At 52.9% G+C, this 24126-nt stretch overlaps 1 protein-coding gene and 1 non-coding gene across 2 annotated transcripts in view; both read right to left on the bottom strand.

Annotated features, from left to right (window-relative positions):
• Nucleotides 1–24126, bottom strand: part of LOC112106114 (inositol 1,4,5-trisphosphate receptor type 3) — a 96165-nt gene that overhangs the window by 46328 nt on the left and 25711 nt on the right. Inside the window, exons 3-18 of the mRNA XM_024199181.2 lie at nt 20234–20355; nt 14626–14712; nt 13198–13356; nt 12458–12556; nt 12199–12282; nt 11598–11744; nt 10715–10810; nt 9660–9710; nt 8360–8502; nt 7672–7771; nt 7102–7262; nt 5166–5307; nt 4089–4250; nt 2993–3165; nt 1922–2041; nt 737–919 (exon numbers count right to left, since the gene is read on the bottom strand). Coding sequence (XP_024054949.2) covers nt 737–919; nt 1922–2041; nt 2993–3165; nt 4089–4250; nt 5166–5307; nt 7102–7262; nt 7672–7771; nt 8360–8502; nt 9660–9710; nt 10715–10810; nt 11598–11744; nt 12199–12282; nt 12458–12556; nt 13198–13356; nt 14626–14712; nt 20234–20355 — 2029 coding nt within the window. The remainder of the gene's footprint in view (nt 1–736; nt 920–1921; nt 2042–2992; nt 3166–4088; nt 4251–5165; nt 5308–7101; nt 7263–7671; nt 7772–8359; nt 8503–9659; nt 9711–10714; nt 10811–11597; nt 11745–12198; nt 12283–12457; nt 12557–13197; nt 13357–14625; nt 14713–20233; nt 20356–24126) is intronic.
• On the bottom strand, nt 4380–4452 carry TRNAK-CUU. The gene has a single exon. It is a non-coding gene; the product is annotated as a tRNA-Lys (tRNA).

Raw genomic sequence — 24126 nt, 5'->3', positions numbered from 1 at the left:
CATGCTCCCCCCGGCCCCCAACCGCCACACATGCTCCCCCCGGCCTGAGCGCTCCGGACCCAAACGGGCCCAGCAGCGCAGCCCATCCCCGCTCTCTACCTGGCTGCTTGGCGTGCTCCTCCGGACGCGCCCGCCGCCGCCCCCCTGGCTCCTCCAGCCGTGCTGCCCTTCAGAGAGGAGCAGGCTCCACCCGCTGGCGCCATATAAGGTAACCCCTAAGGCACCGCTTTTGAAAAATGTCCTGAGGGGAAGCGGCTGCTTCCCCTGCACCCCACTAGCTACGCTACTGAGAACACACCCCACAGTGGCTGGCTGAGGGGGGTGGCCACAAACATGCTCCTCTTCTGTTCCCCCTTTACCTGCACCCAGCCAGTGTCCCATGGGCACACCCCCTCAGCGGGGCTCCTTTAGAGCGGGGCTGGCCTTAGCATTAGCGGGGCAGGCGGGTTGTGTCCCCCATTGCCAGACAGGGAGATGGGCCGGACGGTCATCTCCCTGGCTCATCCCAGCGCCTGAGGAGGGAGATTGGGCTGGCCCAGGAGTGGCTGAGCATATGGAGACATGGAGGGGGCGGGGACGGCACTCGCAGAGCCCAGCATCGGTTCCCTTGTTGCTGAGTTCCAGTCCCTGGTGAACTCCCCCTAAAAGCCCAGCTCAGCCAGGGGTGGATTTACTCCAATCCTCACGCTGTCCCCATCGGACCCCCGGGAGGGTCGGGGAGGCCACACGGTGTTACCTGTAGTAACTCAGGATGTTCTCATCATGAGCGTTGCCTGCCCGCGCCTCCTGCGCCAGCTGCCGGATGCTTTTCTCGTGGCAGTCATTGTTCTTGTCACTCCAGGTCAGCCAAACCTCCTCCTCAGAGTACTCGATGCTCAGGTATTCATGGGTCTGGGACATCTCCTTCACTGGCCTCAGCCTACAATCACACCGCCATGTTCAACAGGGGTCTTTACTCCCCATTGTATGGATGGGGAAACCGAGGCATGGCGAGGCAACGGGACTCGCCCAAAGTCACACAAGGAGTCAGCATTCCAGACTCCCCAGGCCTGTGCTCTGACCGTTTGACTACACTACCTCCCATCTCACACGGGGCAGAGGAATAACCAGCAAGGAAAGAAAACTCATTGGGTATCACAGGCTGGGAAGATCCTCTTCTAGACTGCTGACCAGGGAGCAGAACCAAGGGAGCAGAAGGCTGAGCCCAGAGAATCCACCTGTCCCAGATTGATGCTGGGTCCAGATGCTGGGAATTGTGGCGTGGGCAAGCCGAAGAAGGCCGATACTTTATACTGTGTCTTAGGCACTAATTTCAGGAGGCTCCCCGTAACAATGGCCCAGATCCATCCCTCTATATGTTGGCCCCATCACTGTAGTATCTGAGAGCCTCACCATCTCTAATGGGGTCATCCTCACAACCCTGCTGTGAGGCTGGGCAGGGCTATTCTCCCCATACTACAGAAGGGCAACTGAGGCACAGGGTAGATTAAGCGAGGTACCCAAGGTCACGCAGGGAGTCGGTGGCAGAACAGGGAATTGAGCCTGGGTGAGTATCCTGCCACTGGCCCATCCTTCCTCACTGGACAGATGGGGAATTGGGGCAGAGAGAGAGTCAATGATGTGCCCAAGGAATGGAAACCAGACCTCCTGAGTCCCTGGCCAAGGCCTTAATCACTAGACCACCCTTTCTCTACCCCCTTGAAATCAATGGAGCGATGCCAATTTCCACCAGCTGAGGCGCTGGCCCTGAAGATTGATGGGTGGGGGGCGGGGTTAGCTGGCCCTGAAGTCTCATTCCACCCTATGAATTGACGGGGGGGCGGGTCCTGTGACTCTCCCGACTCCACACACGCTACAGTCCCCCATGGGGGGGTTGGGAAGGGCCCAGCACTCAGGGCCGAGTGGCCCCTGGGATACTCACTCCGTTTTAATCAGGATGTCGCTGTTCTTGGGGTCCAGTACACACTTGCAGATCAGCTCCTGGGTGACGGGGATGGCGATGTGGTTGGACACACACAGGTCCGAGAGGTAATCTAAAAACCTGGGGCGAGCACAAGAGAGCCACAGCTCACTGTCAGATGGGGTGGGGTGAGGGGGTGGGGTGGGCTGGTTTGAAGGAGAAGGGCACCCCAGTGGATGCTCTGGCCTCTCTCTCAAAGCTATTGTCTTCGCATGAACCTGGACTGGGGTTGCAGACCTTATGGAGCTGTTGGCTTGATGCACAGGATAGGTCTTTGAGGCTTGGAGAGCGCATGCTCCCCACTGGTGAGAAACCCGGCTCTGGCATTCACACCCAGGAGGGTCCTCTTGCGTGAGCACCAGGCTCAGCCCAATCTCACCTTCAGTGCCTGCCCTTTGTCCGAGTCTCCACCTCCCCAGGCCTCACGACTCTGCTCCCATTCGGCGCAGTGCTGCTTTTACCTCGCCAAGATCTGCAGCATCCAATGTCCCATCCCCTGACAGCATAAGCCACCCAGCAGGGCACTGCCAGCCGCTGTGATCCCCCCGGGAGATATCAGCCCTCCTACATCACGAACACCCTGGAAGGTGCTTCCACCCCTCCGATACCCCCGGCCTCTGGAGTTCTGCCCCCGCAGGGCTCTGCTAGCCTCTCCAATCCCTCCAGTCCTGGAGAGCCAACCCCTTCTAGCATAGGTCACTTTGCAAGGCCTGCTACTCCCTCCACTACCCCAGCCTCTGGATTCCTCCTGTTTCCTGCATAACTCCTTCTCCAGGGCACTGCTAGTCCCTACGATCCAAACGCCAAACATACCACCCCCTTCACAAGCACAGTCTCTCTGCTGGCCAGCAACCTTTACGGCTGCAATAGAGCAACATTCAGCTGGTTGGACACTACAGTCTTCAAACACCAGCGCACAGGGGGAGGGAGAAATTGAACAGGAAAAAAAGAGGTTCCCCAAATGTCCGTACAGGGGTCCATCGCTCAGTGCACACAGACTGCGACAAAGCGGCCAAATTGCATGGCACGCACCTGGGTTCCCGGTTCTTGCGCACCAGGCTGACGAAGGTCTCCACCTCGGTCTTGGTGATGTGCTTCTCCAGCAGCTTGCGGTTGTTGTGCAGGAGGGCGGTGATGGTGTCCTCTGCCAGGATGTCATAGCCGATCTGGGATTGCATCATGCCGAACTGCTTGGCGATATGTTCCTGGAGGGGAGAGGCACAGATCAGCTGGGGGGAGGGGCAGAGCAGCTGGCAGGGGACAGGGAGGACCAGGACTAGCATTGGGTGCCAATGGTGACCCAAAAATACACCCCCAGCGTGAGCGACAAGTAGGGTGAGCAACATCTGGAATCGGTGCTCTGACACCAACTGGGGTGCCCGTCCAATGCAGAGACCCAGCGCCCGCAGATAACGCAGACCCAGCCTCTGGGGAAGGCATCCAGGTTCCCCACTGGCTGATTATGGTTGGGTGTGTGCTGGCAGTGGGCGTGGGTCCCATCCTCCATCCAGGTCCGACTGCTGCCCCCTCGTCTCAGACCTCCGTGAGCCATTTCCTCAGAGCACTCTCTGCTTCCGGCACCTATCTCCTTCAAGGGCTTCACCCCATAGGCCCTGCTCGCTGTCTGGCCAGCTGTGGAGAGAAGGATTCCCGCCCAGGGGTTCTCCTTCACAGTCAGTGTTAAATGGTGGCCAAGAGGAAGATCCAAGCTCCAGAGAGAGAGAGAGGACAAGGTTCCTGCCTGCCTTGGGGACAGCAGAGCTGGCATGTGGTGAGGAGGCCAGGGGCCTGGAAACTCTGTCACTTCATGGCCCAAGTAGCTGACAACTCCAGTGGGAAGACAGGGAATTATCCGTATGGGTGATTCTGCTAGAGCAGCAGGAGTGCACGGGAGTCCTAAAGCCCACAGCTTGCTAGCCAAATCAGCAACCCGTGCGAGTGGGTTCCTGGAGAGCAGATGGAGATGGCTTGCTCCCTTTTTGTGATATGGACGTACAGCGCCTAGCACAATGGTGCCACGATCCCCGATTAGGGCCTCAAGGTGCTACTGCAATACAGATGACAATGTACCATGTGGGGCCAGGAGCTGCAGCCAGGACGACCCGGCCACTCTGCCACATGGACCCACCTGGTTCTTGCGATAGTCCTCCTGGGAGTGCCGCAGCACCCGGTAGCAGAGGCGGAACATGTACTGATAGGGAGCGTTCTTCTGATCCGACAGCTCCTCCAGCCGCACCAGGGGGCCTTCCCCTCCTTTTTCCTTGAATGGAGCTTTCAGGATCCCAAAGATCTAATCGAACACAAAAGAGGGAAGCCGGAGGGAGTCAGATTCCAAGCTGCCCTCCGCAGAGTCCTTCTCTGCTTTCAGAGCTGCAGCTCAGTCCTCTCCATTTAGTACACTTAAGGCAGCAAGATCAAGCGCCCAACATAGGGCTTGAACCCATAACCCTAAGATTAAGAGTCTCATGCTCTACCAACTGAGCTAGCCAGGCTGTCACAGGCATTTCTACTGTGAGATAAGGGAGTTCCTGCAGGCAGAGCCTGGTTAAACCCCCCCTGCTGCAAACTCAAGGCTGGAGAAGACCCCTTCCATGGTAGTTCAAGGGATGCAGTGGGTCCCCTCTGGAGACCTCGACTCTGATCACAAGCAGAATGAGTTGGACCATCTAAGGCCTGCGTGGAGATTTTGTGACATAAAAAAAAGCACCCTACATCTCACTGGGCTCCAAAGGAACCCAAGGCTGGAATAAGAGTGGGGCCAGCAGGTCAAGTTTAATGAGTGTCAGCAGAGCTGCGTGTGGGGCACAAGACTGATAGCTGTGGGGAGCTGCAGGTCAGGACTGATTGGCATCCGTGATGGAAGAGGGCAGCTTGCATGACACCAGCACCAAGTATACCCGCCCTCTGGCCAATTTCTAAGAGCACCTTATTTTAATGATCTTTCCATTGACCAAATTTGCCCCCCAACCCCAACTATGAATAACTTCTAACAATAACTATGTAAAAATGCCCCTGAAGAATACAAGCTGGCTGCACAGACACACAGTCTGCAATTCTCCAGTCTCTCTCTGACCAGCCCGTCCCCAAATTCCCGTTCCCCAGCGCATGTTTTCCCCACAGCTCAGTGAGGGTTCAGTGGCTGAATCGTTTTGGTTCAAACCCAAATCCGCGTCCCTACGTGTCTCTCCTCTCCCATCCTGCTCACCTGTTTCAGGATGTTCTGCTCCCGCATGAGTTTCTGCCTCTCTCGGTTGGGTTTGGTCACCATGATGTCCAACACATTCTGCCCATTGTTGGGAACGTCGCTGACGAAAAACACCAGGTCCTCCAGCAGCTGGATCACAAACCTGCAAAGCGGGCAGCATGCAACATCATTATTGGCAGCGGGTGCATCCACGCCACCTGGGACCTCAGCAATGGGAGGGTTAATAACCAGAGAGCAGCCTAGAACTACTCTTAATCTCCAAACTAACCCCCAAATGTTGGGTGGTTCATACAAAACAAATGAGACCAAGTTGGGTTTTGAGGAACTTACGCAGTGTATAGAGAATGTAACCCCCATAATGTCCATGGGGAAGTTATTCCCTGACCTCTTAGAGCTTGATTTATGCCCTGAAGCATGAGGGTTTAGATCCCTTATAATTGTGTAGAACCAGAAAAAGAATTAGATAAGTTCATAGAAGATAGATCCATCAATGGCTATTAGCCAAGATGGTCAAGGATGCAACCCCATGCTCTGGGTGTCCTTAGCCTCTGACTGCCAGAGGCTGGGAGTGGACGACAGGGGATGGATCCCTTGATGACTGCCTGTTCTGTTCATTCCCTCTGAAACACCTGGTGTTGGCCACTGTCAGAAGATGGGATACTGGGTTAGATGGACCATTGGTCTGACCCAGTATGGCCGTTCTTATGTTCTCATGTGTATTCAAACGAAAATACATAAAGAATTTGGCTTGGACAGCAGGACTAATATCCTCCCCCTTGTGAATAGTCATGAGTTTGATCATCATGAGTAGTCAGGACCCTGGTTCTCTTCCACAAGACATAGCCCTTCAGCCAAGTTTCTGGCACCCCGTAGTCCAAGGGGCTCAGCTTGTCTCCTGGCGGAGGGGTGGCAAAGGGGAAGTGGCTCAGTCTGTCTACATCACCGGATCGCAGTGTTTTGCTTAGGAAATGCCAAGAACCCACCCACCTATAAATAACACCACGCTATCACGGGGCCATCTCCCAGCTCCTAATTTATTTCTCTTGTTGCAAAGGAGGGGCTGGCACAGGCCCGACACAATCTGATTTCCTTGCTGTGCCCCTGGGGAGGAGCAGGCTTGTAATCAGGCCACTGGCAGGGAGGCTCTAGGCTGAGAGCCATGGTATGCCATGAGTAACAGAGATACGGCCCGGCCCACGGACCCTGCCACCACCCGGCACCGGAGGGCAGGCTGCATTCTAGCAGCACTCTGCAAGAATTGCATGCTTCATTGCTTATTGTAGGCTGGATATCCAACTAGGCCCCACCCCCACCCCCCACCACATCCCTTCTGCATCCCGAGTGACCACTTGGTCAGGATACAGGGGCGGGGGTGGGGGGGGGAAGGCCTGGCCACAGTAGGGGTGACGGGACCAGCTGAGGGCGAGAGGCCTGGCAGGGGGGGCTGGCCAGTGTTGGGGGCTGAGATGCCTTGCTGGGGGTGATCTCAATTGGAATGGAGACTAGGGAGCCTCCCTGGAGGACCCAGCTAACTGGCTTGGAGAGGCAAGAGGCTTCCAGCAGCATAATTTCCACCAAAGTCAGGCCCCCAGAGTGTCCATTTGGTACTGCAGGCAGAGGAAGATCTCTGGCACCCTAACTCTACTCCCTAACTCTGTGCTCACTGCCTCACCCCTGCACCAGAGTGACTCTGCTCCCCTCCCACAGACATCTGGGAGGCGATGTGACCAAACAGTGATCTGAGTGGAAATCAGGCTTTCCTGGGTTTCACCAAAATCCACAGGGCTCAGCACACTGGAGCCTCCGATGCTCCCTGAGACTCATCGGATGCAATGTTCAAAAGTCACCACGTTACAGACAGACAGAGGTGCCTTTGAGTTGAGCATGGGCCTGGCTTTGCTTGGCCAATGGTCAGAAGCACTGCTGGGTTTGTTACCTGCGGTCGTTCTGGCTGATGAAGCCCTCGTTCATCTTCTCCACCACGTTGGCCAGCATGTAGCTGGCATCATTGGCAAAATCCAGGTCCCGGATTTCTGACACTGGCACAGAGACAATGGCAAAAGCTTCTTTGTCCTCCTTGGTGGGGCAAGTGCCAAGCTGAAAAAGAGAACCCAGTGTCACCCCTTACCACAACCCGCTTCAGCTCCAGCGAGAGCATCTGCTGCAGGGTCAGATACACACGGGCACCTTCTCAACACTTTACCCACTACAACGCTGGGCTCCGGGTATACCCCCCCCCCCCCACACACACACTGCTATCTACCACCACCACAGCACCTTTACTCCATCCATGGTGGGATGAATGACCCACCCTACCCCCTCCCTACCTCATGGCTACTATCAGCTATTGCATTGGACAGCTAAGTTGGGTTCTAGGTTGCTTTGGTTGGGTTCTAGGTTGCTTTGGTCCTCCTGATGATGATCAAGAGCCCACAGGGACACGAACTCTGAATTCTAAGAGCTCATAAGACCCTGCAGCCAAGCTGTGACCAAGCGTGGGACGTACCATGAGACGAATGGGTCTCTCTTCATCGATGTCAATGGGCACGTCAGTGCTCTGGATCCAAGTGTTCGTACAGAGGTGGCGCAGCCTCACGTAGGAGTTCCTGAAAACGGTACAATGAAGGTTCTGTTCCTATTGCGCTTTCCATCCAGAAAGGCGCGGAAGCACTTTCCAGATGCGCAGATGGGAATCACGTCAAACTTCCCTGTGCTGAAATGCAGCCACCTCTGAGGTGGGACACGACAGTCATTCTGCACCAGCAAGCCTACAGAACACGATTTGGGGCAGGAGAGAAACAAAGCAATTCCTGCAGGGGAATTAGGGGAGTTGACACAGTCACCCAAGCAGGAATCGAGCCAGGACCCCATGGTGGCGCTACTGCTTTTCCAACACACAGCAGCTCCAGCCACGCAGTCCCCACCAGTCAGCTGGCTCAGCGAGAACAGGGCCACCTACACTTTCCCTTAGAGGTCCCCCAGGCAAGAGTGGACCAGGTTTCAGTGCTAGGCTTTCAGGTTGTGTGACGGCTACTCCATGCTCCCTTCCTTGATCCCAAATCTTCCCCCCTTCTGAAGCAGCCCAGCCTCCATGAGACTGCGCCCAACTGGCGAACTAGCTCTGAATTCCCACCAGGCCATGAAGCTGACTGAATCGGTGAGGTTTCACAGTGGACCCGGGCATCCCCGCGTACCGAGGGACGAAGGAATCCGTCTTCTGCAGCGTGGTGGGGTCCAACTCAAAGAGGGAGGCGATGTCATTCCCATGGGGCACGGCCACCAGCCGGTATTTGATCTTCTCCCCCGTTTTCCTCCGGCTGGAGCGAATGGTCCCACCCTGCACCAAGGGAAGCAGCTGTTGAGTGTGGTACCAAGCGGTTGGACGTGGTACCAAGGTCCCCCACGCACACCTGCTCTAGGGGGAAGGCGGGTCAGGCTTGAGACACAGCAGAAGCTTCCAAGAAACTGGGCCGGGGCCTTGCAGCAGGAAAACAGTGGCACACACACATGAGGAGAGGATTGGCCTGCACCAGTGGATCTACAGAACCAAATCCACCTCTATGGCTTCCCAAAGGCACTTGGTAAATGGGGTAAAAGAACCCCTCTGCCACAGGGCTAGGAAGTCGTCTCTCTTCTACCACCACCTCATCTGCACGCCCTTCCAGCACGCTCTGAGCTGTGCGAAACATAGGCGCCGACTTCCCCTCTGCCCGGTGGGTGCTCGACCCCACTCCGCCCCTGGCCCCACCCCTCCACTGCCCGCGTCCTGCCCCCATTCCACCCCTTCCCCAAAGTCCCCCCCTTCCCGCCCCATTCCATCCCCTTCCCCCAAGTCCCCATCCATTCTCCACCTCCTCCCCGAGCGTGCCACGTCCCCGCTCCTCCCCCTCCCTCCCGGAACGTCCTAAGCGTCGCCAAACAACTGTTAGGCGGAGGGGGTGGGGGGCAGGAAGTGCTGGGAGGGAGGGGGAGGAGCAGGGATGCGGTGCACTCGGGATGGGGAGGAGGCGAGGCAGGGGCGGAGGGAGCTTGGCTGCCGGTGGGTGCGGAGCACCCGCTAATTTTTCCCCGTGGGTGCTCCAGCCCCGGAGCACCCACGGAGTCGGCGCCTATGGTGCGAACCCTCCAGGCAGTTAGATTCCAACCAGATGTAATAACACCTGCTGGGGGTGCACTCGGGACACTTGGCCAGTGTGCTACACGGAGATACCTCATGGAGCAGGTACGTTGAGCAAGGCACCCTTCCAACACTGCCATGAGCACCACACCCACCAGAGCACAATGCCCCTCCAGTGTCACCCTGAGTACCATGTGCTGCTGTTCCCCGGAATCTAACTGCACCTGCTCCATCCCTAGCTGAGCCAATGGCCCGTTCTGTTACGGTGCTGATTCCCTGTGTGAGAGTCTCAGTGGATGAGCATGAAAATTACTTCCAGGCCCAGAGAGCAGCAGCAGCTCAGCCACTGGCCAAGCAGAACACAGCTCAGAGCTCACCGTGGGTGCAGACTTGGGATCGGCGGCATCTCCTTTGTAACTTGGGTTTTCCTAAAAAGGGAAAGAAATATTAAATAAATAACTATATAAACACGAAAGTTGGGCCGTTGACTCTGACCCTTTCAAATTCCAAGCAGCGGGGTTTGTCACCTGCTCTTTCTTCCACTGACTTCAACGGAGACATGCCAGATAAATCTCTCTTGGATGTCTCGCTCTAAAATATAGGTTCTAGCCTTCGCCGCACCATGTGGCTCTGAGGCAGGAACGGGTGGACGAAATGTTCTGGCCTGTCTTATGGAGGTCAGACTAGATCGGTGGTTTTCAACCTGTGGTCCCTGGACCCCTGGGGATCCGCAGACTCCGTCTTAGATTTCCAAAGGAGTCCGCACTGCCATTTGAAATGTTTTAGTGGCCCACAAAGTTTAAAAGGTTGAAAACCACTGAAGTAGATGATCATTCTGGCCCTGAAATCTGCAAATGCCCCGGAGGACTAGCAAGAGCTGAATTTGGTCAGGAGTCAGAAAAGAGTTAAGCACGGCTGGCCAAATTCCTTTTCGTCAAAGCAGTGGGGTTGTGGTGAAAGGATTGACAGTAGAGCTTGGCCCGGGATGAGCATATAAAGGACAGCAGGCCAAGCGGAAAGGGAAAACGTGAAGAGCAAGTTTGACACGTGCGTGCCAGCTCTGGGGGCTTTCTGCTGGGCAAATGGCATGGCAAATGGGCAAACAGCAATGTTGTTCATGGCCCTGGTCCCAAGCCTTGGCATCTCTGCCTCCTATAAGCCAGGAGGAACTGGGAGGGAGCTGTGGACCCTCCCATCAGCAAGGGCAAGGAGCCTCCCAGGCAAAAAGTTCTCAAAGTGCCCTATAAACTGGATTAAGGTGAGCTTCAGCCCCAAGGAAAATGTGCAGGGCCCCCACGCAGAACATGGCCCTCCAGAGAGCGGTCACTGCTCTGCATAATAGGCAAGTTTGCAGTCCCTTTGCAAGGGATGGCAAGACCTCAACGGTAGCAGGAGCGGACCCTCTCCCTCCAGCTCCCGCCGCTGCTCTTACCTCCGCGGCCAGGTAGTTCCCAGTGGCGAGATGCTTGAAGCGGTACAGGCCGTTCCAGTGCCCGGCTCCACCTCGGCAGGGATCGTGATGGACCACCTGAAAGGCACATGGGGAGAGGAAGGAGGATCCAGGGGTTAGGGCGCTAGCCTGGGACTTGGGAGACCACACTGAATTCCCTGCTCCGCCACAGACCTTGGGAAGTCACTTAGCCTCTCTGTGCCTCAGTTCCCTGCCTGTAAAATGGGGATAACAGCCCAGCCCTGCCCTGCCTCGCAGGGGAGTTGTGAGGGGAAATGCAGGAAAGGGAGCGAGGTGCTCAGAGCCTAAGTACCTAGGATAGCTCTGTGGTGGGTCAGGTGGGGTGGCTGGGACAGGTACACCCCAGAGCGGACACGGCTTCCAGCAGGGAACAGGAACCATCTGAACCCTCTAGTTGTTCATGGTGGTAGATCCCGGGCTCTGCTTTGGACTTATCGTTAGCTCTGTGCAGAGATTAACTGCCCCTTTTCAGTGGGCAGCATCGCAGCCACCGGCACTATGGCAGCCTTGCTAAGGGGCAGCATTTTACAATCAGCCCAGGCAGAGTGTCTAGGCCCGAAACGTACAGAAACAGCCATTCATTCTGTCAAAGCATCTGCTACAAAAGCATGAACTCAGCAATCCACAGAGTCACCTGCCAGACTCCAGCCTGACGCTACCCCAGCCAGGGTCACCAGCAGGGCTGGAAGCCGGGACTGTCTGCACCAAAAAACACACCCCTCTCCTCTACCGCCTGAGCTGCCATCAGTTGTCGGCAGTAGTAGGCTGTTATCCTCTGTGCGCACTAGCCACTAGAGAGAGAGCCGACACGCTCTTCCACAAACGTGCTCCCCCGGGGGCTCACCTCGACTTCCCATAGTGCATTGGAGCTGGTGGCGGACGTGGCAGACTGCCTCAGGGTGGTGCGGAGGAAGACGTGGATTTTGGCCTTGTACTCATCGCAGGTGAGAAACTTCTCCTGCTCGGCATGGAACAGCCTCACCACATCCCCCTGCCAAGCAGGGACACAGAGAGGAGGTTATGAGGGAGGTACCCATGAGACACACGGTTCCGTGGACACCCCTTCCCTAAGCTTCAGAGACAATATATACACTCATGGGCCAATCAGGCCCAACCACCTTCTTGCAGGGCTGTTGTCCCGCAGAGAGTCTTTGGGATTCAGGCAGCCTCAAGCTTATACCGGTGGCATGCTCAGCAGGGCAATCGCATCCAGACACCCTATTGCCCCACACCATTTCCTCCTCCCACTTCACTAGGTAGCAGGATGGGTGAAAGCGCAGGTTTTCCCTCTTAAAAGAGCAGAGCGCTACTCCCTGTGTTGATACAGACTGGCAAAGAAATTCAGATTGATAGTCCCAGGGGCTGGGCCGTGTTTGTACAGCGCCTAGCACAATGGAATCCCTATCCAGCAGCCCTGGCGTGAAGAATGGATGCTCGTTCATTACCCCTTTCAGCACTTCCTCCATGTGGTCCCGGAACTGCATGAACAGGTTGATTTTCCAGCTGGTGTTGCAATTGACCGAGTTCACCTGGGGAAAAAAGACAGAGAGATCGAGATGCTAGAGACGGGCCTGAAACAAAACAGATTGGTTCCAAACAAGCGCTAAAGAAGTTCAGATCCAGACATGAGCATCGTGACTACTAGCCCTCCCACCGAGTCCCTAGGGTGGACTCGAACCCTTCCCTCCTCCCTGTTCTTGGTACCTCTTTGCAGCCGGCGTTGTCGGCGAGCTCATAGTTGCTGGCGTGCAGTGGCTGCCCAGCGTTCACAGGGTTCAGGATCACTTTGTCTCCCACGACTACCTGGGGAGGAGAATTAGAGGGGGGTGGGGTGAGAGCATGAATATGGGGACTCTGCAGAGGGATAAGCCCCGGGCACGCTGCCTGCATGTCTCTTTCGTGGTTGCTGATGTGGAAGTCTGGCGGTGGAGCATGGTCCTGCCGCCCTCAGGATCCTCCACCAGCCCCCATCACCTTTATTCTGCGAGCCTCTCGCTACTCACAGGGATCTGCAACTGGGATGCAGAAAAGAGACTCTCCCTATCTGGAAATGCACCATCAGCGTTGTTACACAAACAGGCTGGCCTTTGGGGGGGGGGGGAGGGCTGAGGAACAGGGCATGTCTGCTCTGCCCCACCCTCATCTACTTGAGAGTGAAATCCTAGAGGACACTGAATAGCTCCACTACCACCCACCTGACATCATGCCCCCCCATCCTGTAGTGGACCTGAGCTGAAGCAGCAGGAGGGAGCATGGTCTAGTGGTCAGGGCTGGAGACCAGGAGTCAGGACTCCTGGATTCTATCCCTGGCTCTGCCACTCACCTTTGGCAGGCCACTTACCCCTCACTGTCTCAGTTTCCCCAGTTGCCTCACAGAACATGGAGTACGACACTCCCCACCCCGAGCCTTCCTGCCTCGGTTTCCGCCTCCCCGCCATACTCACATTATCTCCATTGCTCCTCAGTTTCCAAAAGGGCTGGATAAAGAGCCAGGAGCCCTCGTTGCCCGTGGCATCCAGCGTCACCCTCATGGCGTTCTTCTCCAGCAGGGCGGGGAGACGTTTGTTCACCGTCAGGTACTTGTTACTCTTCATGTGGAGAAGCTGGAAAGCCAAACCCAGTGGCAACCCCAGTCCCTTCTAGGGCACCTTAGCCCAGGCAGGGAATTAGGGAGACCCTGCATGGTGACGCCAGGCAGCACAGGCTGGGAGCGAGAGAGACCCACAGGGTCTGTCTGTGTCCAGCAGCCTCCTCCTTTATATCCACTACTGCAGAGCCCTGTCTCTTCTCCACCACAAGGGACACTGCACGAAGAAGGCCTGGTCTGCCCACATTGCCTTTGGCTTTTGCCTAGTCCTCCAGCCTGGCTTGCTGCCTTGGTTCTGTGTGTCACCCCAAGGCCCAAGTTACGGGATGGCCTGAGACTTTCAGGTCTCATGAAGCTGAGTAGTTGTACCCCAAAATCTAACCTGCCAGCAGCAGCCCTCAAACAAAGGTAACTGCCAGGTGACAAACGAACACAGGGTCCCGCGGGTGCAGGGCCAAAGCATTGTACGCTCCTTCGGCAGCCAAAGCAATTGTTTTACTTGTCTGCTAATACTCGCCTGCACCCTCACTTCCTGCGCAAGCAGACCGGACCGGGCTGCTGTTATAGAAGCCGCAGCACTGCATAGGGCCCCCTGCGTTCAAAGGGATGCGTTTCCAGCTGCTCGTTCAATGGAGCCCACCGATGGGTGAGAATTTACTCCGGTGCTTTGTCACATCCCAGTGCGCCCATCCACTACCCCACAGCCTGCAGGGTCTTAGCAATGCACCACCAGCCACCCAAACCCCATCACATCGAACAACAGGCAGGGAATGGACCAATCTTTAGCTACACCCCAGTTGGGGACTGAATCTAGATACCGATGGTTTACTGCTCAGATGCTCTACTGGTCTGGGACAGAGCCCTGCCCCTTCCCTTACTGCCCATGTAGACCCCTCTGCTCTCATACCTGAGGCAGGTAACTCTGGGTCTACACTGCAATAAAACACCCACAGCTGGCTCGGGCTGCAGGGCTATAAAATTGCAGCGTAGATGTTCGGGCTTGGGCTGGAGGCCCAGGCTCTTAGACCCTCCCGCTCACGGGGTCTCAGAGCCAGCCGCAGGCGTTTCCCTGCAGTGTGAACATACCCTCCATTAGCTATTGCCTAGATGCTTCTACTAAAACGAACACTTGAGTTCACAGGAGAAGCAATCAGGCAGCTGTGTAGGTGGCTGCAGTCCCTATCCCTGGACGTCCTGGGAGGAGATAAGAGGCCACGCCGCGAGCTATAGCCCAGAGCTGCGGGCGATGGTGAGCCCAAGGGAGGGGAGCGCTTGCGGCCTATACCTGGATGACGCTGCCGTACTTCACCACGTCCCCGTGCACCTTCTTATTCTCCGTATCGTTCTGCTTCTGCTCCATCTGCGCCGCATGCTGTCCGCAAAACACAGAGCAGGGCCCGGTGAGATGCAGCCACCTCCCGTCAGGGTGTGGGGGGGAGGAGCACGGGGTAACGAGGGCATTTTCATGCCAGCCACAGGGGGAGGGCAGGCTTGCGATCTACTTCTGGATCCCCTCCCCCTCCACGGCCATGGGCAAGCTCCCAGGCTTGGGGCCACGTTTCACAAAGTGGCCTGGGATTTGGGCTGCCTTGGTCTCTGGGTGCTCGACCTGAGACAACTTGGAGCGGCCAGAGCAGCTCTGCTTGAAGGGTTCTCAGCAGCTCTGAGAATCAGGGCCTAGGGGACTCCAACTGGACACCCAGAAACCGATGCACCCCAAATCGGAGGGCACCTTGGAAAAAAGTTGGCCCCAGTCTTCTGGGCAGGTTGGCCCCAGGTCTTACATGAAAACAAGAGAGCGCATGACTTTGCACAGGACTGTGCAAACTGCCTCCACTTGAGGCCCTGCTGGTGCTGGGAGGCCCCTAGCAGTTACCAGGGCCAGCTCTCCTCGAAACACTGGCGGTTATTGCACACAGGAGGCTGCACGTTCTGACTCGCCAGCTGGAGAAAGAGATGGCCACGGAGTAACCAGGAAGCCGGGAGAAACACTCTGGAGTGACCAACTGCTCTGAGATGCCTTGGAACAGGCCAGCCAGCCTCTCTCTCCAAAACCACGTGCGTTATCCAGGCCTCTGCATGGTGTGTTTAACAGGAAAGTTGTTGCTGTTGAATATATGGAGCGAGGAATGAATTCTCCTGCAGGACATATTTATACGGGGAGTACCGGGGTCTGACTACATCAGCAGCGTTTCTCCTGGATTGAATGCCAGGCTGTCAAACTGTCCAGCCCAGTGCAGCTTACGGAACCTACGTATGCCCTAGGGCTACCAGTTAGCCAAGATTGTTCTAGCAGAGGTTACGCTTACAGGCGGAGTTTTGGGGAGTAAAAGCTCCCTAATTTATGGCTATAAAGTCTATGCAGGTGACTCACAGCCAACGTCCATAAAGTTCTGGGTAGCCGGGGATTGCTACAGGGTGATTTTGCGGGTGGTTCATTGGGTTCAAGACACACTCAATTGAATTCCTGCAACTGCAGCAGGGTAAGGGGGATGGGAGAACCTCTGCCTTTCCCATCTACTCTTCTATTCCTAAACCAGACTGCACAACACCGTCAGCCCAGTGGTCTCCACCTTCTCCCCGGGTCATTCAGGGGAGAGGGGAAATGAATGCTGGTGAGATTGCTGTTCACATCGGTATCCTCCTGGCAAAGGCCAGGAAGGAAGCTGGGGGAAGGGGAAAAGGAGTCCCGCGCTGCTGAGAATGGAACAGACAGAAGATCCAGGGCTGGAAACCTCCCTTGCCATGAGTCAATCCCTTTAAAGAAACAGTTTAAAACAATTACCCATGAGTCAGTCCCTTAAAAGCAAAAGTTGAAAACAACTGCCCAAGCAGGCAGGGCCACAACTGCAAATCAGCCTTGGCAGACGCTGCTGCTTTCAGGATGCTTCACTGACAATTAAAAGCTCTTTAAAACATTGCTGCTACTTTTCTTTAATTAATCCCTAATCCCTCGGGTTTATCTTTGGATAAACATTTGCCTCTGTTTCCACTCCAGCGACAAGGGAGCGGGAGCCTGAGCACGCCCGGCTTGGAAGGGACCCCGGGGCTCAGCAGAAACCAGGGTTGCAAAAAGGAACTGTAAGGAAAATAAGCAGATGACCACACCCAGCAGCCCCCAGGGTGGATTTACAGGCAGCTTGGAAAAGAGCAACCCATTGAAATGGGTCCAGGGATGCAAGAAAGAGAAAAGGTACGACCCATTGCACCAGCGCTGCTTCTGAGAGCTCACTGTCTGCAGCACGGTGTGGCACTAAATCCAATTTCCAATCCGCCCCCCCCCCCCCATGAAGCCCAGGCTGTTCAGATCTGGGGGTCTGGCTCCAGTGTGTCTCAAATGCAAAGAGCTCCCAGACGGGAAAGGAGTTGATGCTCCCGACTGGTTTCTTACAAAGTATTTGTCCATGTCACAAAACCACCAGGTGAGACCAAAGCCTGGTCAACACTAGACAATTAGGTCGATTTAACGATGTTGATCAGGGGTGTGAAAAATCCACACACACCCCCGAACAGCGTAGTTAAGCCGACCTAAGTCCCTGTGTAGGCAGCGCTAGGTTGATGGAAGAATTCTTCCGTCAACCTAGCTACTGCCTCTCGGGGAGGAAGATTACCTACACCGACGGGAAGTAGCATCTACATTGAAGGGCTGCAGTGGCGCAGCTGTAGTGTTTTAAGTGTAGGCAAGCCCTGATAGCCTCTTCTTGGGGGGGTATCAGCAGGGACGTGACAAGTCTTCACTGAGGAGCATCCGCTGTGGGGAGGGAGATAGTGGGTCTGGAATAGCAGGGAGCTGCAGGGCAGGATGGAGGAGCATCGGCACAGCTGCAGAAAGGAAATCGTGCATAGCACCTGTCTGCACCTCACGTCTCTAGTTGCCACTAGCAAAGTGAGACACTTATAAATATTAAATTCCTCAAAAACCTCCACCAAAAGAGGCACAAAAGGCCCCATACATCTGGCAACTAAACTAAGCACATTTCAGACTGCTGCAGACAAAACGCCAGGCCTGGATTTCCGCTCTTTATTTCTGGGCTGCTACTATTTCAGGAAATTATTTCCTCTGGTTGAAAGATGGTTTAAACCTAGCTGGGGACGTGGATAAATACAACCTTGAATGCCAGCTCCGTCCTGTGATCTACAAGGGGCTTCAACCTGGAGCCAGTGTGGGTAGTACATTGCATAAAACTCCTTCCTAGTCCAGGGGCTACCTACTGGCTTACAAATTTTAAAATGGTTTGCGCGCGCACACACACACAATGCTGAGAGGGCAGAAAGGGAGGAGCAAGAAGTCATATAAGTTCTTTAGTACTAATCAAATCAGGACTCAAATCAGAAACATTTAACAGAGGACATCTCTCCCCCCCCCCCACACACACATACACTCTGCCAGTGCTCTCACTATATTCAGTTGCTAATTTGCTTCCATTAACGGCAAGCATATTTGTTGATATTAGAAGTTGTTTTCTAACCTACGCAGGAAAAGAGAGGGTGCCTATACACAAGATAATGTTATCAGCACAGATGAGGAAGAACACAGTGATCGTCTCTTGACTTCTTCAGATCAAGAGCGGATGCCTTTCTGGAAGATATGTTTTAGTGAAACACAATGTATTGGGTTCAATACCGGGGTAACTGGGTGAAATTCTCTGGCCTGTATTACACAGGAGGTCAGACTAGATGATCTAATGGTCCCTTCTGGTCTTAAAAATCTTTTAATCATCCTTACAAATTTACACAGTCATCTAAGACAACCAGCAACATTTAGTATGGGCCTTATCCAAAGTCAACAGCAGTCTGACTTCAGTGGGTTTTGGGTCAGTCCTATTTGCAGTATTTCCCAGGTTGCTTTGATCCTAATACTGTGGGGCAACCTTATGTTTCTAAGACGGCACTGCTATATTTCAAGGGCAGCCCCTGCCAGCCATGGACTGCAGTAAGTGGACCTGCAGTCACTAATGGTTCAGCCCATTCGCTCTATCTATCTCGCACTAGTTTAGTTGTTCATCTCTTAAAGACAGCGAGTCATTTTATTTCTCATCCTTCTCACGTTTCCATAACGTCTATCTGGATTTGCAGTCACGTCACCCCATCCTCTGCCTTCTGAATCAACAGTGTTTTTGCTGTTGACTTAAAGGGGAGCAGGCCCAGAGAAGTGAAATGCAGAGACATGAACCCAGAGAAGTGAAGTGAATAACTCCAATTGCAAGGATCCTGAACAGGATGATGTCTCTGATCTCCTGCAGACTTGCCTCCTGAAAGTAAGTCTATCACCCACCACTAGAGTGGAAGGAGGCAGGTATTTAACAGTGCAGAGCAGCACGACACAATAAAGCCAGGGAGAGGAAATGCAGAATGGTGTCTTTAATGGGAACTTCATGGGGATTTGAGTATAATTACCCACAATGGAGGGGAGTGCAGACATCTCAACTCTTGCAAAAAAGAATTTCCATTAAGTCTCCTCCAAGAGACTGCACCTCACTCCCGTAGCTGTACTGGTTTGCTATAGATGCAGAGGGAAGATTGCCAGCTACTGAATCACCTAGTACCGCTTCTCTCTGGACCTCCCCTGGAGAATACTGTCCTGCCCTGACACTCCTTAGCTTGGAAGGGCTGGTAAGCTCATGTAGCTACCAGGCTTCTGAAGTTATTTGTGACTTCAGCAGGGCCCTCCCACTCAAAGACCTTTGCTGTGGCGCTGTCTATATTCCATGAGAAACTGGAAACTTCTTGACCTATAGGCCTGTCCCCCTGAACACGTCTGGCTCAGTCAGACAAACTCAGTGGGGCAGCCATTGTGTATTTTTCCCAAGGAGTGTGTAAGGGTTGCATGTGAGCAACCTAAGAAATCAGGATCAGTACAAGCCTGTAATTGATACAAACACAATCTCCCTCGTACACAGTGGCCTATGCTATTCTCTAGCCTGTGTTATGCAGGAGGTCAGACTAGATTATCATCATGGTCCCTTTCTGCCTTAAAATCTATGACTCTCCTCTGTTACGAGCATGGCTCGGTGGCTCCCAGAACAGTGTTCTACCTTGGCAGAAAATTAGCTGGAAAGATATAAGCTATTGGGCCAAATTCCTCACTGGCTTTAGTGGGTGACATTTCACAGAAGCCTCTGGAGCTGCATAGACCAGTACAGTAGTGAAGTTGGCCCAAGATATTTCTAACGGCAGTGGAAGCAATAAACCTGTCATCGGTTCCCTGATTCCACTGTCAAAGAGCGGCTCTGGCATGGCAAGGTCACAGTTCCAGGGGCATCCCCTTCTGCCAAGGATGGAGAAGCTGACATGCAATGAAAGCCAAGGAAAAGCAAGGAGACCGTGACAAGATCCAAGGCTAATTTATCTCATAACTGGGGAGGGAGCAGCACACAAGAGCCTGCATGAAGGGTGTCTCATGCAAGTATAACCTACCAGTTCAACCTGTGTTATATGTCTCCCTCTAGTACCTGGGCCATATAATAATCATACTCAGCTCTTACCTAGCATGTTATTTGTAGACCTTGAAGTGCTTTACAAACGCAGGTAAATACTGATAACCCCACTTTACAGATATAAGATACGTAAGAGCCTACTACTGCTACCACCTAACGGAGTTACTCCCCTAGCTCAAGGCAGAGAGGTCCATGCTGATGATGGAACATTGCAGGGGGAGGTTGCTAGACAGGGACAGGTAGAAGTGAGAAGAGACGTGTGCCCACAGCTACAGAGATTTCCAAGAGAGGGCTCTGCCCTCCCAGGAGCTTGCCACAGAGAAAGACAGTGTGTCAGGTCTTGTGTTGGGGGAAAGGTTGGCAAGTCCTCAGCCAGTACCTCTAACAACTTCACCACCTACTGCGAGGATTGTCGCCTGGAATTTCACCGGCACTCACTGGCCGAGCTCGCCTCACCTGGAGTTTCTGCAGCAGCACAACGTCAGCAATCTTGTCCTTGTCCTGCTTGGTTTGCTTCGCCTTCCAGTATTGCTTCTGGGCGGAGTAGCGGTTCATGGGACATACTTTGAAGAGACAGTCTAGAATGACAGAAGGCCAAAGGGTTACAGTGTTTCATTATAAGGACGTGCTCAGTTCAGTCAGTGGCATATCCCCCCATGGGGACCTACGTCTGTGGCTGGGCAATGTGGGAATAAGGCTAGTCACGTTCAAAGTCTGTAGGGACACTGTCCCCATTTCAGGTCTGAGCAAAGACCCTGGTCTTGCAATGAGTTACGGGCACTCCATTCCATTTCCGGAGGCCAAGCCCTCAGCTGGTGAAAGTCAATTTACACCAGCTGAGTATCTGGGCCTCAGCTTCACATCTGATAAGTATAGCCGAGTGGTCCTCAACCAGGGGTACGCATATCCCTGGGGGTAGGCAGAGGTCTTCCAGGGGTACATCAACTCATCTAGAGATTTGCCTAGTTTTACAACAGGCTACATAAAAAGCATAGCAAAGTCAGTACAAACTAAAATTTCATACAGACAATGGCTTGTTTATACAGCTCTATATACTAGGCACTGAAATGCAAGTACAATATTTATATTCCAATTGATTTATTTTATAATGATATGGTAAAAATGAGAAAGTCAACAGTTTTTCAGTACTTGTGTGCTGTGACACTTTTGTATTTTCATGTCCAATTTTCTAAGCAAGTAGATTTTAATTGAGGTGAAACTTGGGGGCACGCAAGACAAATCGGACTCCCAAAAAGGATACAGTCGTCTGGAAAGGTTGAGAGTCACTGGAGAGATGACTCAGTGGTTTAACCTGCTCCCCAACTTTCAGATCTATTTGCTCTCATCAGAAATTACGACACAAACTGGTAAGATTTCCTGGGTGTTCTGCGGTGATAGTCCAGGTACGTGGTGCGACAGATACGGCAATTTCCTGCATTTCCTTACTGAATTAAGTTTAACTCTCTTTGGGGTACATTGAATTAAATGCAAAGTTTCTGTACTAACATGGGCTGGGATTGTAGGTGACCTCTTTAGGGGGCAGATGTAATGTGAGGCCTGAGAGTTCAAAGGACTATATTGAAAATGTGCAAGACAAGAATGGATTTTGGGACAATAACTGTTAAGTGGATTTCCTGGGGAATACCTCAGGGGAGATGAATGCAAATTCCCCTACTCTGGTTATGCACAAAGCCTGCCTTTGGAAGGGACACCCTCAGGACAGGATCATTGTCTGCTGATTACTTGGTTCTGGAGACAAGATCAAAGACCCAAGCTATATAAAGAAATGGCTGAACTGCCCTGCCTGGTTCTGGTACTGAATCTGAGACAGTTATGAATCTGTAACCATGGGGAAAACTCAGTTGTGGGGTTTGAAGGACTGACACCGACTGGAGTCTGAGGCTGGAGCTGGGATGACCTCTGCTAAGCTTATTAGCATGTATGCAGCTTCTTTTATTGTTTTTAATATGTTTTCTCTGTGATGCTTTCACCTTAAGAATAAATGTGCTTGCTTAGCAAGAGCTGTGTGTTAACTTATAACTGTAGGCAATGCACTTGGAAAACAATGTACAGATGCTGGACTTTTAGCCAGTCTGGCTTGCTAGGGATATCACAGAGTAGTCAGGGAACTGCGCAGCCTGGAAAAACCCTGGTCAGGAGGGAGGGAGACGCAGGTCTCTGCCCAAGAGAGGTGACAGCTGGGAGATGGAAACCTTTAAGCTGGTGCCCTTGGTGGACCATGGACGGGGAATACAGGTTCAGGTACCTTAAAACTTTGACACTTGCCTCAAACAGGTCCTATCTGCACACAGTTACTACCTCTTCTGGCTACGCCAACACATGGTGTGCACACATGCTGAGCCAAGTCAAATACCAAAGATGAGATTGTGATGTCGTTTACAGCAGTGCAATCTAGAGTAACTCCTTTCTATTACGTGGAGTCACGCAGAATTTACCCTGGTGAAACCGACAGCAGAATCCAGCCCAAAGCTTGAGAGCTGCGGCCCCTAGAATATTAATGAAGACCATATGTGAAATGTTATAAACAATTGGGTTCTTCCCCTCTGTTGTATTTGGAATAAAGAACAAGAGAAACTGGCAGTAAAACTAGAAAAACAACAGTTAAGACGATCAATTCAACTGTTCTCTGAATTCACCAGGAAATCCCCCAGGATTCTGAGTGACTGAACATTCGGTCTGTGAAATGCAGCTTCAAAGTGCAACATCTCTCTTCGGTTGGGTATACCGTGCAGGAAGGACACCCGAACACAGAAGCTGTGGGAGCTTATTACTCCTTTAGTGGGTGTCAAAGTGTGACAAAGTCATGTAACACGCTGGCTTAGTGTGAGTAAGTGCAATGTTGCCCTCCAGTGAATACTCACGGAGAGGATAATAGACTTACTATTGGTACCAGTAGCTACAAAAATGCTCTTTAAGCTCATTGGGTAAAGGCCTGTGTTTCAGGAGCCAAAGTTCAAGGGTTCTAACCCTGGCTCCCCAAATGTGTGAATTATCTGACAACATTACCTATCCTCTGCAGTAGATAGATCTGCATCCCTGATTGTTCAAGTCTGCCCACTCCCGCTATGCTGGTCAGTCTTGAGAGGTTTTTTTGTGAGGGAAGGGACCATGCAATGATCCAGACACCCTACTTCATGATTTGTGAATTGAAAAGCGAGGTCATACCTATGGGAAACAGCCTCAGGGGCTGCATTTTTGATCGGGATCAGAAGGGGCTGGAGGAGGAAGAGATCACAGGCCTCAATCTCCTTAATTGCTGCTGAAAGAGCAGCCCAGAAACTTCAGACAGAAGAAAATCATTTTCCATCCTTGGCGCCCGCCCCGAGTTGCTGGTGAGCATGTATTTATTTACCTGGGAGTGACAAACAAACAGGCACAGTTCTCTGTGCCTCTGGAGGGAAGCCAGGCTTCATGTCTCATTTCATAGGTCTGTTTGCTAATGGCATATCCCGTGTCAAGGAACCCTTGTGATGCTGTATCACTAGAATGGGACTCCGGTGTGGCTCTATCCTGCCCTCATGGTGGCTACTGGGTTTAAGACCGGCCCCAAATACCACTCTAAGGGAGATGGCCAGGGAATCTCTGAGTCCAGATCAGAGGTCTGTGTTGCTGCCTCCTATACAGACCTGGAGTTACATTGGTGTTTTCCTACATTCCCCCACAATGTGGTGGTTATAATAGGGTTACTGATAGAAACATTATGTTAGCCCGCAGCAGCTTTTATCCAAGGATTTCAGAGCGCTTTCATTAATTTGTTAATTAGATTGCAAAGGAGCCTTGTGAGGTAGGCACCAAGAAAGTACGGCTATTAAGAGATGGATCCAAATCAAAGCCCTGGATCCAAACCACTCCTCAACCTCAGGGGATTTGCAATCCAGAGCTGAGCATTAGAGCTGGCCGGGAATTTTTTTGCAAAATGGTTTTGCGTCGAAAAATGCCAATTTACTGAGACCAAAACCATTCGCCAAACTGTCAATGCTTCCCAAGCGGTCAAAAAAATCCAATTTTCCAGTGGAAAATGGGTTTATGTTTTGAAATTAAACCTAATTAGACTAAAAAAAGTTTTAAAAAGAATGAATAGGAACAAACATTTTGATTGACCCAAACAAACAAACAATCCAGTTTTTCGGTTTGTGACTATTTGAGATTTCAACTTTCCATCCCGATTTGAGATGGGCAAAACTCTTGAAAATATTCCCAGGCCAGGAAAACTGTTTCCCACCCAGCTCTCCTGAACATGGCAGCTCATGCCCATCTCAGTATTATCCCCATTTTGCAGACAGGGACACCAAAGCACAGAGATACAGTGACTTGCGCACCATCATGCA

The sequence above is a fragment of the Terrapene carolina genome, unplaced genomic scaffold, assembly GCF_002925995.2.
Source record: "Terrapene carolina triunguis isolate 2854851 unplaced genomic scaffold, T_m_triunguis-2.0 Scaffold197, whole genome shotgun sequence".
Lineage (NCBI taxonomy): Eukaryota > Metazoa > Chordata > Testudines > Emydidae > Terrapene > Terrapene triunguis.
The sequence above is the reverse complement of the archived record's forward strand: the minus strand, read 5'-3'. Positions and strand labels throughout refer to the sequence as shown.